The following is an 18,402-nucleotide window of genomic DNA, read 5'->3' as shown; positions in this document are numbered from 1 at the left end:
AGACACAAACGATGACAAACAACATAGTCCGCGCTCCTGTCGGAAAATGGCAATTTCTTAGAAGAGCAAGCGTGCAGATATTAAAAAACAGAAGAAGAAAAAAAAAGAGAAAAAAAGGGTGGTCGACCACGTTGAAAAGAAGCCTACGAACTTGCGGTAGCTTCTAACAGAATGTTCCTTTGATCATGAAAGATGAACGATTTGTGACCTTTTGAAAAGCTCCTTTGTTCATTGTTTTTAACTCATATGACGTTGCCTCCAAAAGGGAAATATGTTCTCAAATTGCGAGGATCTCTTAAAACACTCGTCCCAGCCTTCGTTTGCATTTCAAACAAATTAAAGAAAAGTGAATTAACGTGAATGCTCCTTACATCATCGATTTCGGCTGAACAAAGAGGAGTGAAAGAATCATAGTCTCGTCATTTGCACTGGCAACTACTACCTTAACTAAGCGCAGGAAAATAAAATACAATGTTTGCTCACACTGATTCCTCACAAAAAAAGTCTGTTCTGTTGGCTGACCCCACCTTCACTGTAAGATCAGTGGGGCTGTATACGTTAAATATTGACATAACTGGATAAGTGGATAGCGATTAAATCCATATAATGACACATATTTACTTCAATTTGCCAATCTGAAGACCGCGTCTATCCGTCTGCTATCCTTTCTTTTCTATGAATGCGACTGCTTCCTCGTAAAAAGAAAAAGAAAACGCATGTTTTTGCCGAGTGCTAGAGTACCATAACTGAACCGTTTCTTGACACAAACATGATGCCTTTTAAATGTGCTTGAAAAGTGTTACATCAGGGTAACATCATGTACCTGTTTACATAACTTCGTCTCATAAAGGTAGTAGAATTCTAAATACTGTTCATAAAAAGCTCAATGTATTTTCCCCTTTTTTTTTTACAATTCAATAGAAAGGCTTATTGTGATGATGTAAACAAACAAACAAATCCGCCTTCTGTTTGAACGGTTGCATTTATATGTCGGTCACTATGTGATACTGGTGACGGAGAAGAGGAATTAAGCCTGAAATTATTAACTAAACAAGAAAGCTGAATTGTGTGTGCAGTGACATACATTACAGAGGAATGTAAAACCATAAAAGGAAAAGCAGCAGACTACGTCATTGTTGGTTAATTTGGTAAAATGTGAGTGTTCTCGTAAAAATGGTCTATCGTTACATAGGAGTTTATTCATTAATTTGTAAACCAATATAAGACAGCATGAAAAAAGTTGTTGGCATGATTTTTTTTTATTTCACCTAACTGATTCTTCGGATAACTTTCACTCAAACAAATTCTTAATCATGAAATGTCTTACCTGTACTTTGACAACTGTAAGGTTGCATCGGCGTTGGTGAGAGGAGAGCATTTAAAAATCGCATGGAAATTATAAAATCAAAAGAAGACGCTAAATCAACAGAATAAAGGAGCTAGGTGTCCAACAACCCTGTAAGATTCGTCTAAACAGTCTCAAAATTCGCGCCAATCGGCAGCTGACGTAAGCATATCTCGCGTCGCGTCATCGATAGGCTCATTAATGACCATTTTATGATTCTATGAATAGCACGCTTGTTGTTGTTGTGACGTGCAAATCGCGTCATTGTTGAGAGCAGGAAAATCCGTCAGACTAAATGTACATCAAGGCAGGAATAGATCTATAAACGTACCCTATTGTCATTGCATGGGACACACTAGTCGTATGCAAACACCTACCACCCGTATGCCAAATAGACGGTGGGAAAACCCCACCAAAAACGAATAATCACAGGTATCACTCAAAAACCTATTTTTTACTATCATCTTTTCACCTGAATTGTTCAATCTATGATACTGAACGCATATCTTCTTGGTTCATTCAGATCTCAATCTTCAAGAAAACCAAACAGCGGGAGCGGACTATCGTTACATGCATTTTATGCACTTAATGTGTAGGACACGAAACACTTTTCGGTTGACTACACATTTCGTTTTCAAGAGTGTACGTGAACTTAATCATCAGTACGTACGTATGTTGTTTGTATTTAGTATCATGTCATGTAAACTGCAAATGTGTTCCGTCTAATCTTTCGCTCAGTGGCGCAGTTTAAAATTGACTGCGGACTATCGTTTCACTTGGGACTCGAACATCAAAGTGACATGTTTAGGTTCAACGGCTGAACAAAAGATGAAGACCGTCAATTATATATCGGTACTTGAGTATGCCTTTTACTAATATAGGATCACAGTGACCGTGGTCACCTCATGTTGTAGCGGACAATCGTGTTTGCAAGCCTTCTCTAATGGGACACGGCATGTAACGATAGTCCCCTAATTTTCAAATCTAATGTTCACAAAGACAACAAAATGAACAGATCTGTGACCTGTTACATCTTTATTGAAGTTTTCTCACACAAAACACCTATTTTAATGGTACTTACTGTTCTCCTTAGGGTAGACTCCAGACTTCAACACTAATATATACTCAACAGTAAAAGCCGTTACAAATTTTGTTTTAGATGTTGTGTCAAAAACGTAATAACAAACGCAATGAATGTTAGCTTACAATTTTACTACGAACTGCACGTGCATTTTGCAATTTGTTGGGAAATGAAGCTCCGTCGCCTAGATGTAGAAATTACCATTTTTACTTGTAATTTGCGGTTATGGGAAAACATGAAAACAAATATCCAATAAGTCTAATTTAGGCTAATACTTTTGGGGGAAAAGTCGCGTACTCCACCTTTTGGCAGGACTATGACGTTTTTATGGGAGTTTTTAAGTGTCTGGTGGCAATCTTCTTTTAGTAAAGAGTATAGAGGGAGCTCTATTACTCGTTGTTATAAATGGATTAATGAATTGATATTTTTGGAGATAAAAGGGAGTGCAAAATTTGGGCGGTTATGGGCAGATCATTAAGGCCCGACTGCTAGCTAGATTTGTTTGCCATAATCTTTTTTTGTTTTGTTTTAAATTGTGACTAAGCTCTTCTGATGTAAAATGTGGCTGAATTTTGTTTGGTTCTGTAGTTCTTTTGAAAATTGACATTTTATTTTGGTGTTCGCTTGACCACTTCATGAGTAATGAAGATATTGACCTGAAAATGTTCACAATCGTTGAATAGACATCGGCTGGATCAAAAATCAATGAAGTAGACTAAATAGAAATATATTCTTTACATGAATGTTTTATTTTAAAAGTGAAAATGTTCGACATTTGTGGCATTATTATTTAGTACAAACTATTTAGGGTAGACAGTTAGTTTTAGCTTAGGATCAAGATATATATCATGCTTACTTAGAAAGCCAAAAATCGAAGTCCTATAGTTTTGTAAATATCAAGGGAAAACCAGCTGTTCATTTTCATGCACGCTATTTTGTAACTATTTTTTAGTGAATTTTTACTCACACTTGTTTTTCTTAGTCGAGAAACAATAACACTGCCAGCTTAAAATGTGAACTTTTAGGAACATTTTGACTAAATTTCATGTAAATGTCTTGTCATATGGCTGATTTTGGCACCACCGTTTAGCTAGAAATCAGGCCTTAAGTCAGACACACGTCAAAACGAGAATCTAACGGCTGCGTGGTCATCTGCAGAAAAATACAAGTTGCGGAAATCGATATTAAAATATTAATCTGTCGGCCTAAAATTAAACATCAACACTGAAAACCAGTCATCACTGAGCAGTAAGGCTTGGAGAGTTCAAACACGGTCGCTTGAAAAAGGTTTTGTACTGAGCCACTTTCTATTTTTTAGTGGTGACTTTTTGCTGTTCTTAACAGTTATCTGTGAACTCTCTGCAGATAATGCAACTATTCAGTCATCTAAAGAAAACTTAACCGAACTGTCAAAAAACCTCCATAATGACATAGCTCGACTCTTGCAATAATGAGAACTAAACATGAAGTAAATAGATTTAAAGAAAACAAGTACATGTTATTGACGACAGGGCAGAGGTGTAGGTTCATCGGTTTTCTAAGTCAGATATAGTTTCTGTCTACTTAAACCATTAACAAAGTATTGACATGATTGAAAACAGGCAATTCTACCGAAGGCCTGCGTTGCTTGTTTACTTCGTCAGTTCTGGTTTTATGTGCGGCTCTGTGTTTCTGCGTTTATATGTGCATATGACCGCTTGCACCCTCGCACACACGAACATGAAAACACAAAATACAGTTTATCAATGCACTCCTTTAATTCGCATCATTACTTACAGCATTGCAGATCATTATTAGTCATTGTGGATATTTCGAACGATGATTGGTCGTAATGTTTTTTAACGTGAAGCTTTTCGTTAAATGTCTTGTTAATTTGTGTTTACTTAACAAGGCATCTAACAGTAGCATCTTTCTCTTGACGTCATTGCAAACTGCCGGAGTGACGTAGACGAGTCCATTACGCGGCGATTGGCAGCACGGGGAACTGGCCGTTTTGGTCACAGGATGGAGTCAGATCCACAAGGCCGTAAAGGACAGTCTCCCCCGTGTTCAGTGCACAGTACACTGGTGCACCAACATCACCCTGGAAAGATATCGATCAAATATAATTGTCATCATTTTCACGAGTTTTCATTCACAAGCACCTGGGAAATAAATCTCATGTTCCCCAGGCAATAAATCCCCGGTTACCATAGTTGCAGGAAGCAGGTTATACATATAGATAATCAAAAGCAAACCCAATAGAAACGCTCGGGGATTCTTCGGCTCTTTTCATTGGCGCTTCCCCAGACCTAAACAGACGACACGACATTGCTTTGCAAAGTTCCACAAACGAACTGGCAAACTGGCAAAAGTAAACAAAAAACAAAACTACTTCATGAAAGGTCATAAATTCATCACAAACAAATGGAACCTACCGATATGTTTTGTCTTCTTACAAAGTCATGGAGTGCGTGTATCTGTGTTTCGATACACAGACGTTCGGAGAAACACGAACGTCAAGTTCAAGTCAAACCAATTGACCCCTGACACACACATTTTGACCTGTGCACAAGACGTTGTATCGATAAACGAAGCGCAAAAAAGAAATAATAATAAAAGCAAAGAAAATAGCAACAAGACATGCAAACATCTAACAAAGCCGAGCAAGCAGAATGACAGGTTTAATGAAAAACAAAGAGGTACTGAGTCGGAAACAAGATCGCGATTCTTTCCTTCGCTGCACGACGCAAATCTTCTGTGACCTTTGACCCAACGTAGCTTCCACATTCGATCACTAAGCTTAATATTTACAACTGAAAGCCGAGGGGGTGGAATACCGAGATGAACCTACAGAACTGTGCATCCTACAACTAAAACTTGTACAGAGAAAGGTTAGAGAAAAATGAAAGCAAAGCAAAAGAGACAGTGCACCAACACGTCTTCACAGGACGAAAACCATTCGTTCAGTGACGTATTCCGCGTTCTATCTCACGTGACCCATTCCTCTCGGAATTGTGGGAGATAAAAACGGAACTCGTGTGGTTATCAAAACGATACTCGTGTTTCAAAGCATGGCTCCCTGTGTCGATTGTGCACTTATTTTCTCACTACCAAAATGATGACAAAAACGATGTTTGGAGGTTTGTTGTCAGACCAGCTTTTTTGTCGGTCCTCGGGGGGCATATCGACTTTGTTTCATATTTATTGACCGCACCCTTCGGCCTTGGTCAATAAATATGAAACAAAAGACGATATGCTCCCCCTCGGACCGACAAAAAAGCTGGTCTGTCAACAACCCATCAAACATCTTATATTGTTCAGTGCGCCAACAGTAACTTCGTGAGAGCAGAAACACAAAATTCTCGGTTACATTTAATGTCAGTTTTCTATGTCAATAGATTTTTTTTCAATGTTTGTTTTATTGGGTATTCATCTATTTACTTCGTATTTGTTTAATATATTGATTGATTTGTTGTTGTTGATAATATACTTATTTATTTGATTGAATGATAGATTTGTTAAGGATTTATTTATTTCTTAATTTATTTATTTCATTATTTATCTATTCATTTGATAAATTAATTAATTTCTTATTCTTTTTATGTATCTGCTTTGGGCAATAGCAAACAATCTGCATTTCTTCGTTCTCCGATTCGACTTTATTATAATTGATCTTTACCCGTACTTTGAGAGTTGAAATGACTTGATTTGATTTGATTTCATTTCATTTTGATGAACTCTATTTTCCAATAGTAATTCCCCCCCCCCCTTTTATAAACTCTATTGCCAATGAAAAGAACGCGGTCTGGTAGAGCAATGGATTCCTAATTCCTTGGGTCGCAGGTTCGAATCCAGGCCGGGACGAACACTGGTCCACCGAATGTGATAACTCAGAAACGATATCCGTGTCGTACCCCCTCGCAAAGTAAAATACTTCGGTTGCTCTGCCAGAAATGTAGGTGGTTGCATAAAACACGCACACACCTGAAAAGCACGATTCTTGTAACTGCTAGCTTTCCCTTTGCAAAATGCGAGCTAAATTTTCCAGCAATGGGATACATTGTAATAGAGTAATGAAAATGAGAAAAAGATTAGAACGTACCAGGCAGGATTTGACGTTGGTGTCTGGAGCTTCGAAGCACTCGGCGCCGGCTGTTGACAATGTGCATCCTGTACCCTTGGTCACCGTCACTTTGTTCAGCGTGCCTGAGGTGGCTGGTGCTCCTCCCGCTACACATCATCATCATCATCATCATCATCATCATCATCATCATCATCGTCATCGTCGTCGTCGTCGTCGTCGTCGTCGTCGTCGTCGTCGTCGTCGTTATAATCATTATCAGCATCAGTACCATCATCATCAGCAGCAGCAACAGCAGCATGTTGCTGCTGCATCAAAATCATCGTCGTCGTCATCGTCATCATTATGTGTTGTTGTTCTCATCATCAGCTCTCTTGTTATCAAATACCTTATGATGGCAGAACATTAAACAATGACAGCTACGTGAGATGCAAGCAGATCTGGTGAGTTTTCAGACTTGTTATAATACATGTATTGCAAATACAACAGTATTCGATACAAAGCAATACATACATGCAATATTATCTGCTCTAATGACCAACGTTGTGACCGACTTCCATCGCTAATCTCTGATCCAATGTGGGTTCCCTAAACCTAAGAGTGTATACGCTGTGCCGTGCTCTAGGGTGTGCACAAAAGAAGCAATAACAGCCACATACAAACTAAAGTACAGAGTCAGCGCCGAAACTACAAAACCATGCACTCCAATTACTAGTGCTCTGACCGATTTTCATCACCTAACGCTGACCAAAGGTGAGCTATAAAGAGGCTCTAAGAGGCACAAACAAAGTAGGAGAAAAGTACATGCAAAATACATACAAACAGAGTCAGCCCCAAAGCTGGTGAGGAAACAGTCATCAAAGTTGATGGCCGAGCTCATGGTAGAAGGGTCGTAAGCACAGGCCGGGGTCTGGCAGGATCCGGACTCAAGAAGCCCTGGCGTTGGCAGCATGGACACGATGCTGTCGCTTACATCTGGATAAACAAACCACAGTTATACATGTTTGTATTTTGTATCAATATTATTTTCGCATTCAGCAATGACTGTCGAGATCTGTGTCAAATGTCATATTTTGGTAAAATATGACTTTAGCATTTATTTGTCGACCCGTTTAAATTAGAAAGTCTTGGCAATCTTATATTTTAACGTACAAGTAGGTATTTTCTGATTTGAATGTTGCTACCTACAGTTCATGATGCGCGATTAGGGTGTCAACACTATTGGTTTTAAAATTACTCTTTTTTGGGGGGAAAGAAGGTCCAAATTCAGACAAACAGGTGGAAAAATAAAGGAATGAATAGCAACATATAAAAGAATCAACGTTTGTTTTGAGAAGTCTATTGTTTTAACAGCTATGCAGTCACATTCTAACCAGGACCTTGCACAAAATACATACCTTGACTCAAAACAATATCTTCGGAAGGATCAAACGTAATTGAGTTGTATTCTCCAGTTAATCTGTACAGGGAAACAAGGCATATATTTTTTTGTGTGGTCCATGCACACATATATTTTTTATATATTTTTTTCAAATAAGAATAAGAAGAATTAAGGAACAGGATTATGCATGTTAACCCTTGATAAATGAAATTACATTACTTGTCATCGAGTAAATAATACAACAATACTTTATAACTGTTACCTAGGCACAGACTCCTCCAAAAATGTAAACAGCAGAAAAAGTTGAACAGTGTTGCTTGTTTATTATGTTTAAACAGAAATGTCCCGCTGTTGAGGAAACTCCTCACCATACCAGGTAACATTTGGGGTTTTTTTTTTTGTCTGTTGTTCTTGACTTTTTACATTTAGTCAAGTTTTGACTAAATGTTTTAACATAGAGGGGGGAATCGAGACGAGGGTCGTGGTGTATGTGTGTGTGTGTGTGTGTGTGTGTGTGTGTGTGTGTGTGTGTGTGTGTGTGTCTGTCTGTCTGTCTGTCTGTCTGTCTGTCTGTCTGTGTGTGTGTAGAGCGATTCAGACTAAACTACTAGGCCGATCTTTATGAAATTTGACATGAGAGTTCCTGGGTATGATATCCCCGGACGTTTTTTTCATTTTTTCGATAAATACCTTTGGTGACGTCATATCCGGCTTTTTGTAAAAGTTGAGGCGGCACTGTCACACCCTCATTTTTCAATTAAATTGATTGAAATTTTGGCAAAGCAATCTTCGACAAAGGCCGGGGTTTGGTATTGCATTTCAGCTTGGTGGCTTAAAAACTAATGAGTGAATTTGGTCATTAAAAATCGGAAACTTGTAATTAAAATTATTTTTTTATTAAACGATCCAAAAACAATTTCATCTTATTCTTCGTTATTTTCTGGTTCCAAAAACATATACATATGTTATATTTGGATTAAAAACAAGCTCTGAAAATTAAAAATATAAAAATTATGATCAAAATTAAATTTCCGAAATCGTTTTAAAAACTATTTCATCTTATTCCTTGTCGGTTCCTGATTCCAAAAACATATAGATATGATATGTTTGGATTAAAAACACGCTCAGAAAGTTAAAACGAAGAGAGGTACAGTAAAGCATGCTATGAAGCACAGCGCAATCGCTACCGCGCCAAACAGGCTCGTCACTTTCACTGCCTTTTGCACTAGCGGCGGACAACGTTCAGTTTCATTCTGTGAGTTCCACAGCTTGACTAAATGTAGTAATTTCGCCTTACGCGACTTGTTTCTATTCACATATGTTATGAGTAACATGTTTGCCTTTATTCAATTGTTTGGTTATTTGTAATTAACATATTAAAAACAAATAGTGTTTTGTAATGTCAAAAGCGCTTCATCGCCAATCCTAAAAAAAATATAAGGTCTGCAAAAGAAGAAACAAACAATTAAAATGGATAACTGAACTGAACTGAATTGAAGTGACATGACCTGACCTGACCTGACCTGACCTGACATCAACTCAACTCAATTTAACTTAACTTAACTTAACTTAACTTAACTTAACTTACTTAACTTAACTTTACTTTACTTTACATGAATCGAATTGATAGAGAAAAAAGGTGAAACAAAAAATCCACAGAAAATCACAATAAAATAAAATAATAATAATATTTTCTTTGGCAAATGGTCACTTACGCTCCAAGTGACGCAATGTTTGCTGATGCGAGCTGATCCAGAGATGTCTTACAGAACTTTGGTACATAGACGCTTGGCACCGGCACGGGTCCGTTCGTATCGAACACAAACACCCCGTTGCACAACTGTAACGCACGTTTCCAAAGGAAATAAACAGTATACTAAGCATGAATCCATTGCATATCTGTAACGCACATTTAAAAGAATTCATTTTATTCCTATGTATGCAGACTCCATTGCAGAACAACAGTAAAGATTCACAGTGAAATGAACATTATTTTAAATTTTAATTCAATACAGAACTGTAACGCACATTTCAATGTAAAATGACCATTATTCTATGCAAGACTGTATTGCAAAACTACAAGGGAAATTTAAATCATTCTATGCATAGTGTTCATAGCGTAGCTGTGACGCACTTTTCAGAGTGATTTCAACATATTCCACAATTTTATGGCAATACGGACACGCATGTTTCAGAATGAAATTAACACTATTCAATGCATAAACTACACTGTCAAATTACAACGCATACTTTTAAAGTAAAATAAGTATAATGTAAGTAATATAACGGTATGCGTTGACACAATTGCACAACGGAAAGTAATGTTTCAAAGTGAAACCTACAGAGTGTTATGCATATAGCCTCCATGAAAAAGTCAAGAACACATCTTAAAGTGAAATTAACATTATTTTATGAAATGACTCTCTTACATGACTGTAACGCATGTTTCAGAATAATATTAACTTTTCGTCTTTGCACATACTCTACCGCACAACGGAAACGCACGTGTCAGAGTGGAATTAACGTTAATCAATTCACAGACTCCATTGCATGAATCTCTGGAATACAAAAGTAAAGTCAACAGATTTCCATACTGAGAGACTCATCATGACAAATTGTATTAAACGTATTTTCATAGACTGTACCTGTCTGTTCTCAGTACCAAGCTTCAAGACGCCATCAATGGTACAAGCGTCAACCGCCGTACCTCCCAAAACACGGCCTTCGAATACTGGCAGCACCGGGCATACTAAACACCGACACAAACAAACAGTATGTTTGATGAGCATATTACCAACACCTGTCTCTACATCTAGGCCTTTTCGCCTGGAAGGAAACTAAACTCAAAAAAATAAAAAAAAGTATGAAAAAAAATCATATTGAGTACAAAAAAACGTTCAATGAAATTAATGTTCGTGTGTATCAAATCCAGGATGTAAACTAGCGGATTCAAAATTACAATGAAAATAACAACATGATATGTTTATTTGCAAAAAAAATGCAATATGATGCGTGATTTTACAAATATAAAGAACATAAGCTTAGAATTAAACAGTTTCCTTAGATCTTCTGCCACAGTGAACCCATACTCACGAGGCGCAGGAGTTGTGCTCGTCGTTGGCATTGGTGTGGTGGTTGTGGTTGGTACTGGTGTGGTGGTTGTGGTTGGTACTGGTGTGGTGGTTGTGGTTGGTACTGGTGTGGTGGTTGTGGTTGGTACTGGTGTGGTGGTTGTCGTTGGCATTGGTGTGGTTGTTGTCGTTGGTTCTGGTGTAGTCGTGGTTGGTTCTGGTGTAGTCGTTGTCGTTGGTTCTGGTGTTGTTGTTGTTGTTGGCTCTGGAGTGGTGGTGGTTGTATCTACCGCTGCTGTTGTCGTTGTCGGCGTGGCGGTTGTTGTTGGGTTAAAGCAAGATGTTTCGGATGAATCGCAGTAACACTCGCCTGTACAAAAAAAGAAGATAAAAACCTGAGAGAAGTAGTACTTCAGGATTCGGTTGGTTTACTTCACCACACAACACTGTAACGATTTGGGGTTATACTTGAAGCGTAGATGAGCAGAGTGATATTTCTGGATTTATAAGGTTTTCTTGAGCACATAACACTGTATCGATTAGGGGTTATACTTGCAGCATAGATGAGCAAAGTGATATGTAGAGGTTACATGCCGAGTCTCAGTGAATATTAACAGTGGATCATTAAAAACAAATGCGAGCTTCAGAACTCACATATGAGCAGAGTTCGAGGCAAACTCGTAAGTAAAATTATATAAACTATGAAAGAAGGAGTCAGAGAACCAAGGTAATTAATTTGAGTGCAAGTACCCAATGCAAGTGAATGTATGTCAACATCGCATCGTGAGCCAGGCTATAGTTTATAAATGACACAAAGACACAGACTCAGACAGACTTACACAAACACAGACAGACAGACAGACACAAACACAGACAAACAGAAACACACACACACACACACAGATTCACAGACACATAGACAGACACACAGCTAGGCGCCCCTACCCACCCCGCCAACACATACACATAAACACACCCAATACAGCACTACTATAAATCACCTGGCGTTTCCTCTGGGTAGTTAACAAAGGCGTCGTAAGTCATCTGCTTGACTCTGCAGCACGATCCGGACGACTCCTGCGGGGTGGGCAGGTAGAGTCCGAAAATAGAGACTCCGTAGTCGTAGCGGAATAGTCTGCCGCAGCACTCGCTCTTGTCGGCCGGCGCCTTGTCGATGGTGCAAGGGTCCACTGCGACCGTGGTGGTGGGAGCTACCGTTGTGGTCGGCTCAGGTTTATGGCATTCTGGGGCCGTGTCGTCACAGTAGCAGTGACCTTACAGCAAAAAGTATCATATCATATTAAAGGGTTCATCCCTAAAAAAAAAAAATCAGCAAAAAGCAAAAAAGACCTTAGATCGATTCCAAAGTTATACCATAATAGTCTGTGTTGCAAATAATGATGCTACCGCGCTGGAGTACGGCCTTCACTTTACAAAAGAAAGTGTGTTATAAGCTTAATTAATTGTCGAAAAAGGCAAAGAAACCCCACTCTTAGTGATGGTTGGGTTGGGTTACTTCCACTGCGTTACTTCCCTTGTTTGTGCACGTGATGCTGGTCACAAGGCCGCCGCGTCGTACAAGGCGTTATGCCTCTTGCCGCCTCTTGGTCTACTTTTTGTTTCCAGCACCGGAGAACCCTGAAGTTCTTTCACTCAATTTGATTTAATTAATTACCACACTTGTGGTGCGTTTTCGAGTACATCGTGCTCTGTGCGTCTAGATTAAAGTACAGTAGATTCACCTCAATGTTGGATTCCATATTGTGCGACTCCAATGTTATGTCGTGAATACATGAAGGGCATTGACGACAAAAGTACCGGGCATTATGAGTATTCGGGAAGGTTTTTCTGGAATACTGTTTGTCCAGAGTTGCACATGCAGTGTAACAGTTGTGGTTTGGTCTGCTTCGTGACATTATGATGCCGTTAACATGAAGTCGCCTTGAGGCAACGAAGGCAGTTGTTCAACATTCTTTGGATCTCCTGCATGAACTGTCGTTCAGAAACAGCCCAAAATCAAATCGCCATAAATAATTCACCAGAGCCTTGTTTAAGTGCTAGCCGAAAATCAATTCTGTGCTGAAAATGTGCCGTATGTTTGCGTAAAAATGAGATAAAAGGTAAGGAAAAGACAAGGGACAGAAAAATAAAAGAATATTGAAAATGAGTAAAGCAAAACAATTTAGTCCACTCGGATCATTAAAATGAGCTACATGAACGAATTAACAAATAATCAAATCAACCTGGGTAGTTGGCGTAAGAGCTTTCTGTAAGGGCTAGGTACACACAAAAAGAGGTAAAGGTAGTCCCATGATTGGTCGAAGGGGAGCTAGATGTAGATCCCATTAGAGATCCCAACTTCTCTGGGGCCAGCTTTCTAAGGGCGGTGCCCGTATCCTCTCTCTCGCTGCCTTCGCCTTCTCCGGTCCTTACTAGGGTCAGGTACTCATTTCCTTTTGGTTGAACTGGAAAGCGCTCGGAAAAAATCAGGTACTTGCATTCGCCCCAGCGTGCGAGGCAAGACTTTCAACCACCATGTCACTCCGAATTAGACAAAAATCAAATCTGCAAATGATAAGTTTACATAGACAGTTTACAGGAGATGAACGTACCTACAGCCAAAATATCAAATTCACACAGATAATTTGTCTGAGCGTGGAGACCCAACTTCCCCGAAATCAAGCAACGACAGCGGGACGGGAAGACACCCTTGGGACCTACAACAATATCACTACATTGCAGGTGGCCTTTGGCGACAGTTACACGTTGGTCAAGATATCAGACAAAGGGGCTACAGAACGTTTCCTTTGTTGGGAGGTGCCCAGCCTCTCATCACAGGTACAACCTTACCTGGGTAGTTTGTATCCAGCTGCGCCTGACTGAGAGACTCGGAAGGAGCTCCGGTGTAGATAAAGTCCTGCCTGCAGCACTGCCCACTAATTTCCTGTTGCGACAACGTGTAGGTGTAGGTCACAAACAGACCGCCGTAGTAAGAGTACTTAAACAGCCTTCCGCAGCACTCAGTCAAGGACTCCTTCTTCTCAGACGCGGAACATTCACCAGTTTGTCGAGTTACTCGATGGTGGGCTGAAGTATCGGTTGAAGCTTGTGTGAGGCTGGCCAAGACCGCCGCGAAGAGGATGATCAGTTTCATGGTTGACAGTCTGGTGGTACAGAGATCCTGGGCTACTACACAATCGACTGTTGCGATCGTCAGTGGGGCTTCTCTTTTTATTTGGACATGTGACGTGGGTGTCATTGTCTCTCTCGACTGGTATCGATCACCAAAAAGGTGCATTGTGATTTGTAAAAGTAAACCTTATCATATACGCCTACACTGATTGACCGTGGAAAAACCATGTACGTGAGACCTGAGTAACAGCCTGATTTCTGCATTATTTTGCAATGTCTTTCCAGCCTGTTTTTTTTTTTTTTAACTTATCAGAAAATCTGTAATCTTTGCAAATACTCTTACTAAAAATCTTCTTTTTCACAGTGACGAAGCGATTTTGTTGTAGTTGACGTGGAAGACGTTCAAATTAAAGTTGAAATAAAAATGCAATTTTTTCACTATCTCCTCTGCCTCTCTGCCTCTCTGCCTCTCTCTCTCTCTCTCTCTCTCTCTCTCTCTCTCTCTCTCTCTCTCTCTCTCTCTCTCTCTCTCTCTCTCTCTCCCTCCCTCTCTCTCTCTCTCTCTCTCTCTCTCCTTTTTCTCTGCCTTTCATCTCTATTCTCTCTCTCTCTCTCTCTCTCTCTCTCTCTCTCTCTCTCTTTCTTTCTCTCTCTCTCTCCTTCTCTCTCTCTCTCTTGGCAAAGCTTTATGAATTACAAAAATATGTTCTTTATTACATGTATTATGTGGAATTTATGTTGCGATTTTCCATCATCATCATCAACATCATCATCATCATCATTATCATCATCAATCATCATCATCATCATCATCATCATCATCATCATCATCTTTATCATCATCATTTACACCATATAATCATTGTAAGCATTAGTGTAAACGTTGGTATTGTGTGAATTTTACCGTCGATCACTTTACATGTGTAACCTCAATTAACATGTTGCATGTTTCGCTTTTGATTTGTATGTTGCTTGCTTTGTCATTTTGTTGTTTGTGTTTATTTGCTTGTTTGCTTACTTGTCGATTGTTTGCTGGGTCGTTCGTTTAATTTGTTTATTTGTCATGTTGCTTTACTTGTTTATTATTTATTAGACATTTGTATTAGAAGTAAGGACAGGTTGTAAGAAAAGGCGTCGCCTTAAACCTCTATCCTTGAAAAAATAAAGTTCCATCATCATCATCATCATCATCTCTCTCTCTCTCTCTCTCTCTCTCTCTCTCTCTCTCTCTCTCTCTCTCTCTCTCTCTCTCTCTCACACACACACACTCTCTCTCTCTCAGACACTCTCTCTCTCTCTCTCTCTCTCTCTCTCTCTCTCTCTCTCTCTCTCTCTCTCTCTCTCTCTCTCTCTCTCTCTCTCTCTCTCTCTCTCTCTCTCTCTCTCTCTCTCTCTCTCTCTCTTACATCGCGATCGTTTCGATCCCCCATCCCAACATTTGTGGCAACAAAAACGTGTCTTTTTCAGACAAGTGTGAATAAGGACATTCAGAACAATGTGCATTTGCTTCATTGTGTTACGTCTTACTTGATAGTACTTCTACTTGCTGATATCAATTAATTAATATTCATGTTCGTAAATCCTGTCCCAGATAATAACCTTTATCTCTCTTACCCAGATTAAAAATGAAAAAGATTAAAAAAAATAACACAATTATTCGTTAAAAAAGTATGCGTAAGTTTAAGGGCAAGATGACACGTAGAAAGACAGACTGCGTCTTGTCCACGTCAGAATAACGTCAAGAACGGCCTGTCTTCTACCGTACATTCTGATGACTTAGAAAACGACCTCAGTTTTACAAACAAATCCAACACCTGCTGTGTTTTGAACAAAGCTTTGCCATCTGCAACAAGGAAAGGCAAACACCTGCCCTCTTGGGGGAATCACGTTTGCATGAGTATGTTCGATTGAGGTTTTAATGTCACCCACAGAGTGTAACAAACATGCCTTGTGACAAACGTGGAATATCGAAAAATATCCCCACCGCGAAGACAAGTGGTCTGTTCGTGCTTTGCTTCGTTTCTCTTGCCGTGGATCTCGGTGGCACTGGAGGAATAAAAACAAACAAACAAACAAACAACAAATAAACAAACAAAACAGGTTTATTTTGGATAAATGGTGACAACTTAAAGAAAAATAAGTTAAAGCTAAAATCATACACATCGTCATGGTTTTGGGGAATATGCAATATACCGAAATCTACCTTGTAAGCGCCCAGTATCGAGCAAACGCCCACCCTCTACTTTGGGTCAACAACTGGGTATAGGGTACTAATAGTACCTAATAAACGCCCACCCCAAACATTTGGATCAAGGATGGCAGGAGACAAATTAATTGTTCTAATTGTTTGTCAAACTCCGCACGCAATACGCATATAGCATTCCCACGCATAACCACAAGCGTTTCCTTATCGTTTATTTCATACGTTTGTCACTGCAGTCTCTAGATAGCTAGGACAAAACGGGATAAAGATTTCGGAGTCTCATCTGATCGACTTGGGGGGATTTGGGGGACATTTATGACGCTATTCATTTAGCGCAAGTTTGTGATTTCTGCTCAGACACTTGCCCTGCAATGTCGGTTATACAAAGCAGATCTTGAACCATTATCATTTATGTTTACTTTCAAGATATGAGCAAGTGTTCTTAAACCATCAGGCAGAGATATTTTTGTGTGTGGTTAGTTTCCAGGTTCATTTCTTGCTAGACACTTGCACACACACGAACGCTTGTGTGTCAGAGAAAGATACATAGAGGGAAGACATTTTAAACAGAAACACATTCTATTGACATATATATATCAAGTGAATAAATACCGCTATTTCTCACGAGGAATTGATCCTGCATAGGGGTACAGTAACCAGTGAACGCCCACCTACTACTTTTGAGCAAAATTGGTGCATAAAAGGGGTGGACGTTAACAAGGTAGTTTACAGTATATGCAATATATAGGACCCATGGAAGAAAGGTGTGGAACCGGAAACATTCAAAGTAAGAGTGCCCAACATAGGGCCCCCTCCCGTATTCACCAACAGGTTCAATGAATAGGACACAAGATGTAAGATTCGAAACTGTCCCTACAAACCGCTTAAACTAACCAGGTCACAGTATCCGACTGCCCCTTTAAAGGGCAAAAGCAAACAAAAATAAACAAACTCTGTCTCTCTTTCTAGACTCTTTCTTCTACTAAGCCTACTCCTTGTCTTACATCTCTTTGTCTTATCTGTTTGTCCACACAATTATCTTACTTGTGTGATCGTACGACTCATTAAAGGACCCGAACAATGTAAGCGTGGGAAGCCTTTGTCGCTTTTACCGCACCATCAAAAAAACCTACACCGCCCATTTCAACCCACTGTTGTCCAAAATGGCCGTCAGTTTGCAAACGAGGCAGACAGCTGTGATGGAAGAAAGACAACTGCGTCACCTGGTGGAAGGTAGAACAAACATGGAGCCTTTTGAGGAAGGCACGAACACTTTCGACGCACTAATCCTAAAATCGTCGACTGACCTGTGAACATTCTTTTTACTGTGAGAAATGAAAAATGTACGTCTTTTAGGAGTATTTTAGCGACCTTTGCATAATTATAATATTGTCCATTTGTTAAAATGAAATGCTCGTATGAAAAACTGCATGTGCATTTCGCTTGTTTCGGTTGATACAGAACACGGTTTGTGACTGGAAACTGGTCTGGATTTAATCAAGAAAGTTCAACGGAAGCGAGATACTGGTATAAATATTGCCAATGTGTACACGCCCACGCGTACGCATAATTGTAAACGTGCACACACACACACACACACACACACACACACACACACACACACACACACACATACACATACACACACACACATACACACATACACACACACGCATTCACACGCACATCCACACACACACACACATACACACACACACACACATACACACACACACACACACACAAGCAGGCACGCACACTCGCACGCACTAACAAGTGGGCGGAAGAAAGTAACTCTTTGAGCTCTGTGCAGTGTATTACGTGTGAGCCTGAACATAATCAAAGATGAAATACAGAAAGCAATGACTGGTTAATTAGTACAGTTGTTTCTACACCACGGTGCATTGACCAGTCTTTTTTGGCATGACATCATTGAACAACTTGACATACATACATGGAATCACTTTTGTAACCAAGCTCAAACATTGCCTTTGTGACGAAAGTATGTAGTACTTGCGTTAAAAACTGCCTAGTCTCTCTCATGTCGACATTTGCAGGTTATGAGTTTTGGTTTCATGAAAGATTAAAGAGACTTTCAGAGGCAATGCAGAGTTTGTTAGAGAAGG

General features: G+C 39.6%; 1 protein-coding gene across 1 annotated transcript; it reads right to left on the bottom strand.

Annotated features, from left to right (window-relative positions):
* Window positions 1-4,164: 4,164 nt before the first annotated feature.
* LOC138959089 (mucin-5AC-like) lies at window positions 4,165-14,148 on the bottom strand. Its single transcript, XM_070330441.1, has 9 exons — window positions 13,792-14,148; window positions 11,943-12,215; window positions 10,964-11,311; window positions 10,516-10,619; window positions 9,586-9,710; window positions 7,887-7,948; window positions 7,309-7,464; window positions 6,511-6,638; window positions 4,165-4,509 (listed from the first exon to the last, which is right to left on the bottom strand). The coding sequence occupies exons 1-9, from the start codon at window positions 14,093-14,095 to the stop codon at window positions 4,384-4,386; spliced, it is 1,626 nt and encodes a 541-aa protein (XP_070186542.1). The 5' UTR covers window positions 14,096-14,148; the 3' UTR covers window positions 4,165-4,383.
* Window positions 14,149-18,402: the final 4,254 nt, after the last annotated feature.

Source organism: Littorina saxatilis, linkage group LG2, assembly GCF_037325665.1.
Source record: "Littorina saxatilis isolate snail1 linkage group LG2, US_GU_Lsax_2.0, whole genome shotgun sequence".
Taxonomy (NCBI): Eukaryota; Metazoa; Mollusca; class Gastropoda; order Littorinimorpha; family Littorinidae; genus Littorina; species Littorina saxatilis.
Note: the sequence above shows the minus strand (reverse complement) of the source record. Positions and strands in the feature narration are given on the sequence as shown.

Excerpts from the sequence above, each read along its gene's own strand:
- LOC138959089 (XM_070330441.1), bottom strand. The coding sequence starts at position 14,095 with ATGAAACTGATCATCCTCTTCGCGGCGGTCTTGGCCAGCCTCACACAA. Across the intron at positions 7,949-9,585 it reads AACATTGCGTCACTTGGAGC|ATTAACTGGAGAATACAACT; the intron begins GTAAGTGACCAT and ends TTCCCTGTACAG. Across the intron at positions 6,639-7,308 it reads CTTTGGGGCTGACTCTGTTT|CGGGAGGAGCACCAGCCACC; the intron begins GTATGTATTTTG and ends GATGATGTGTAG.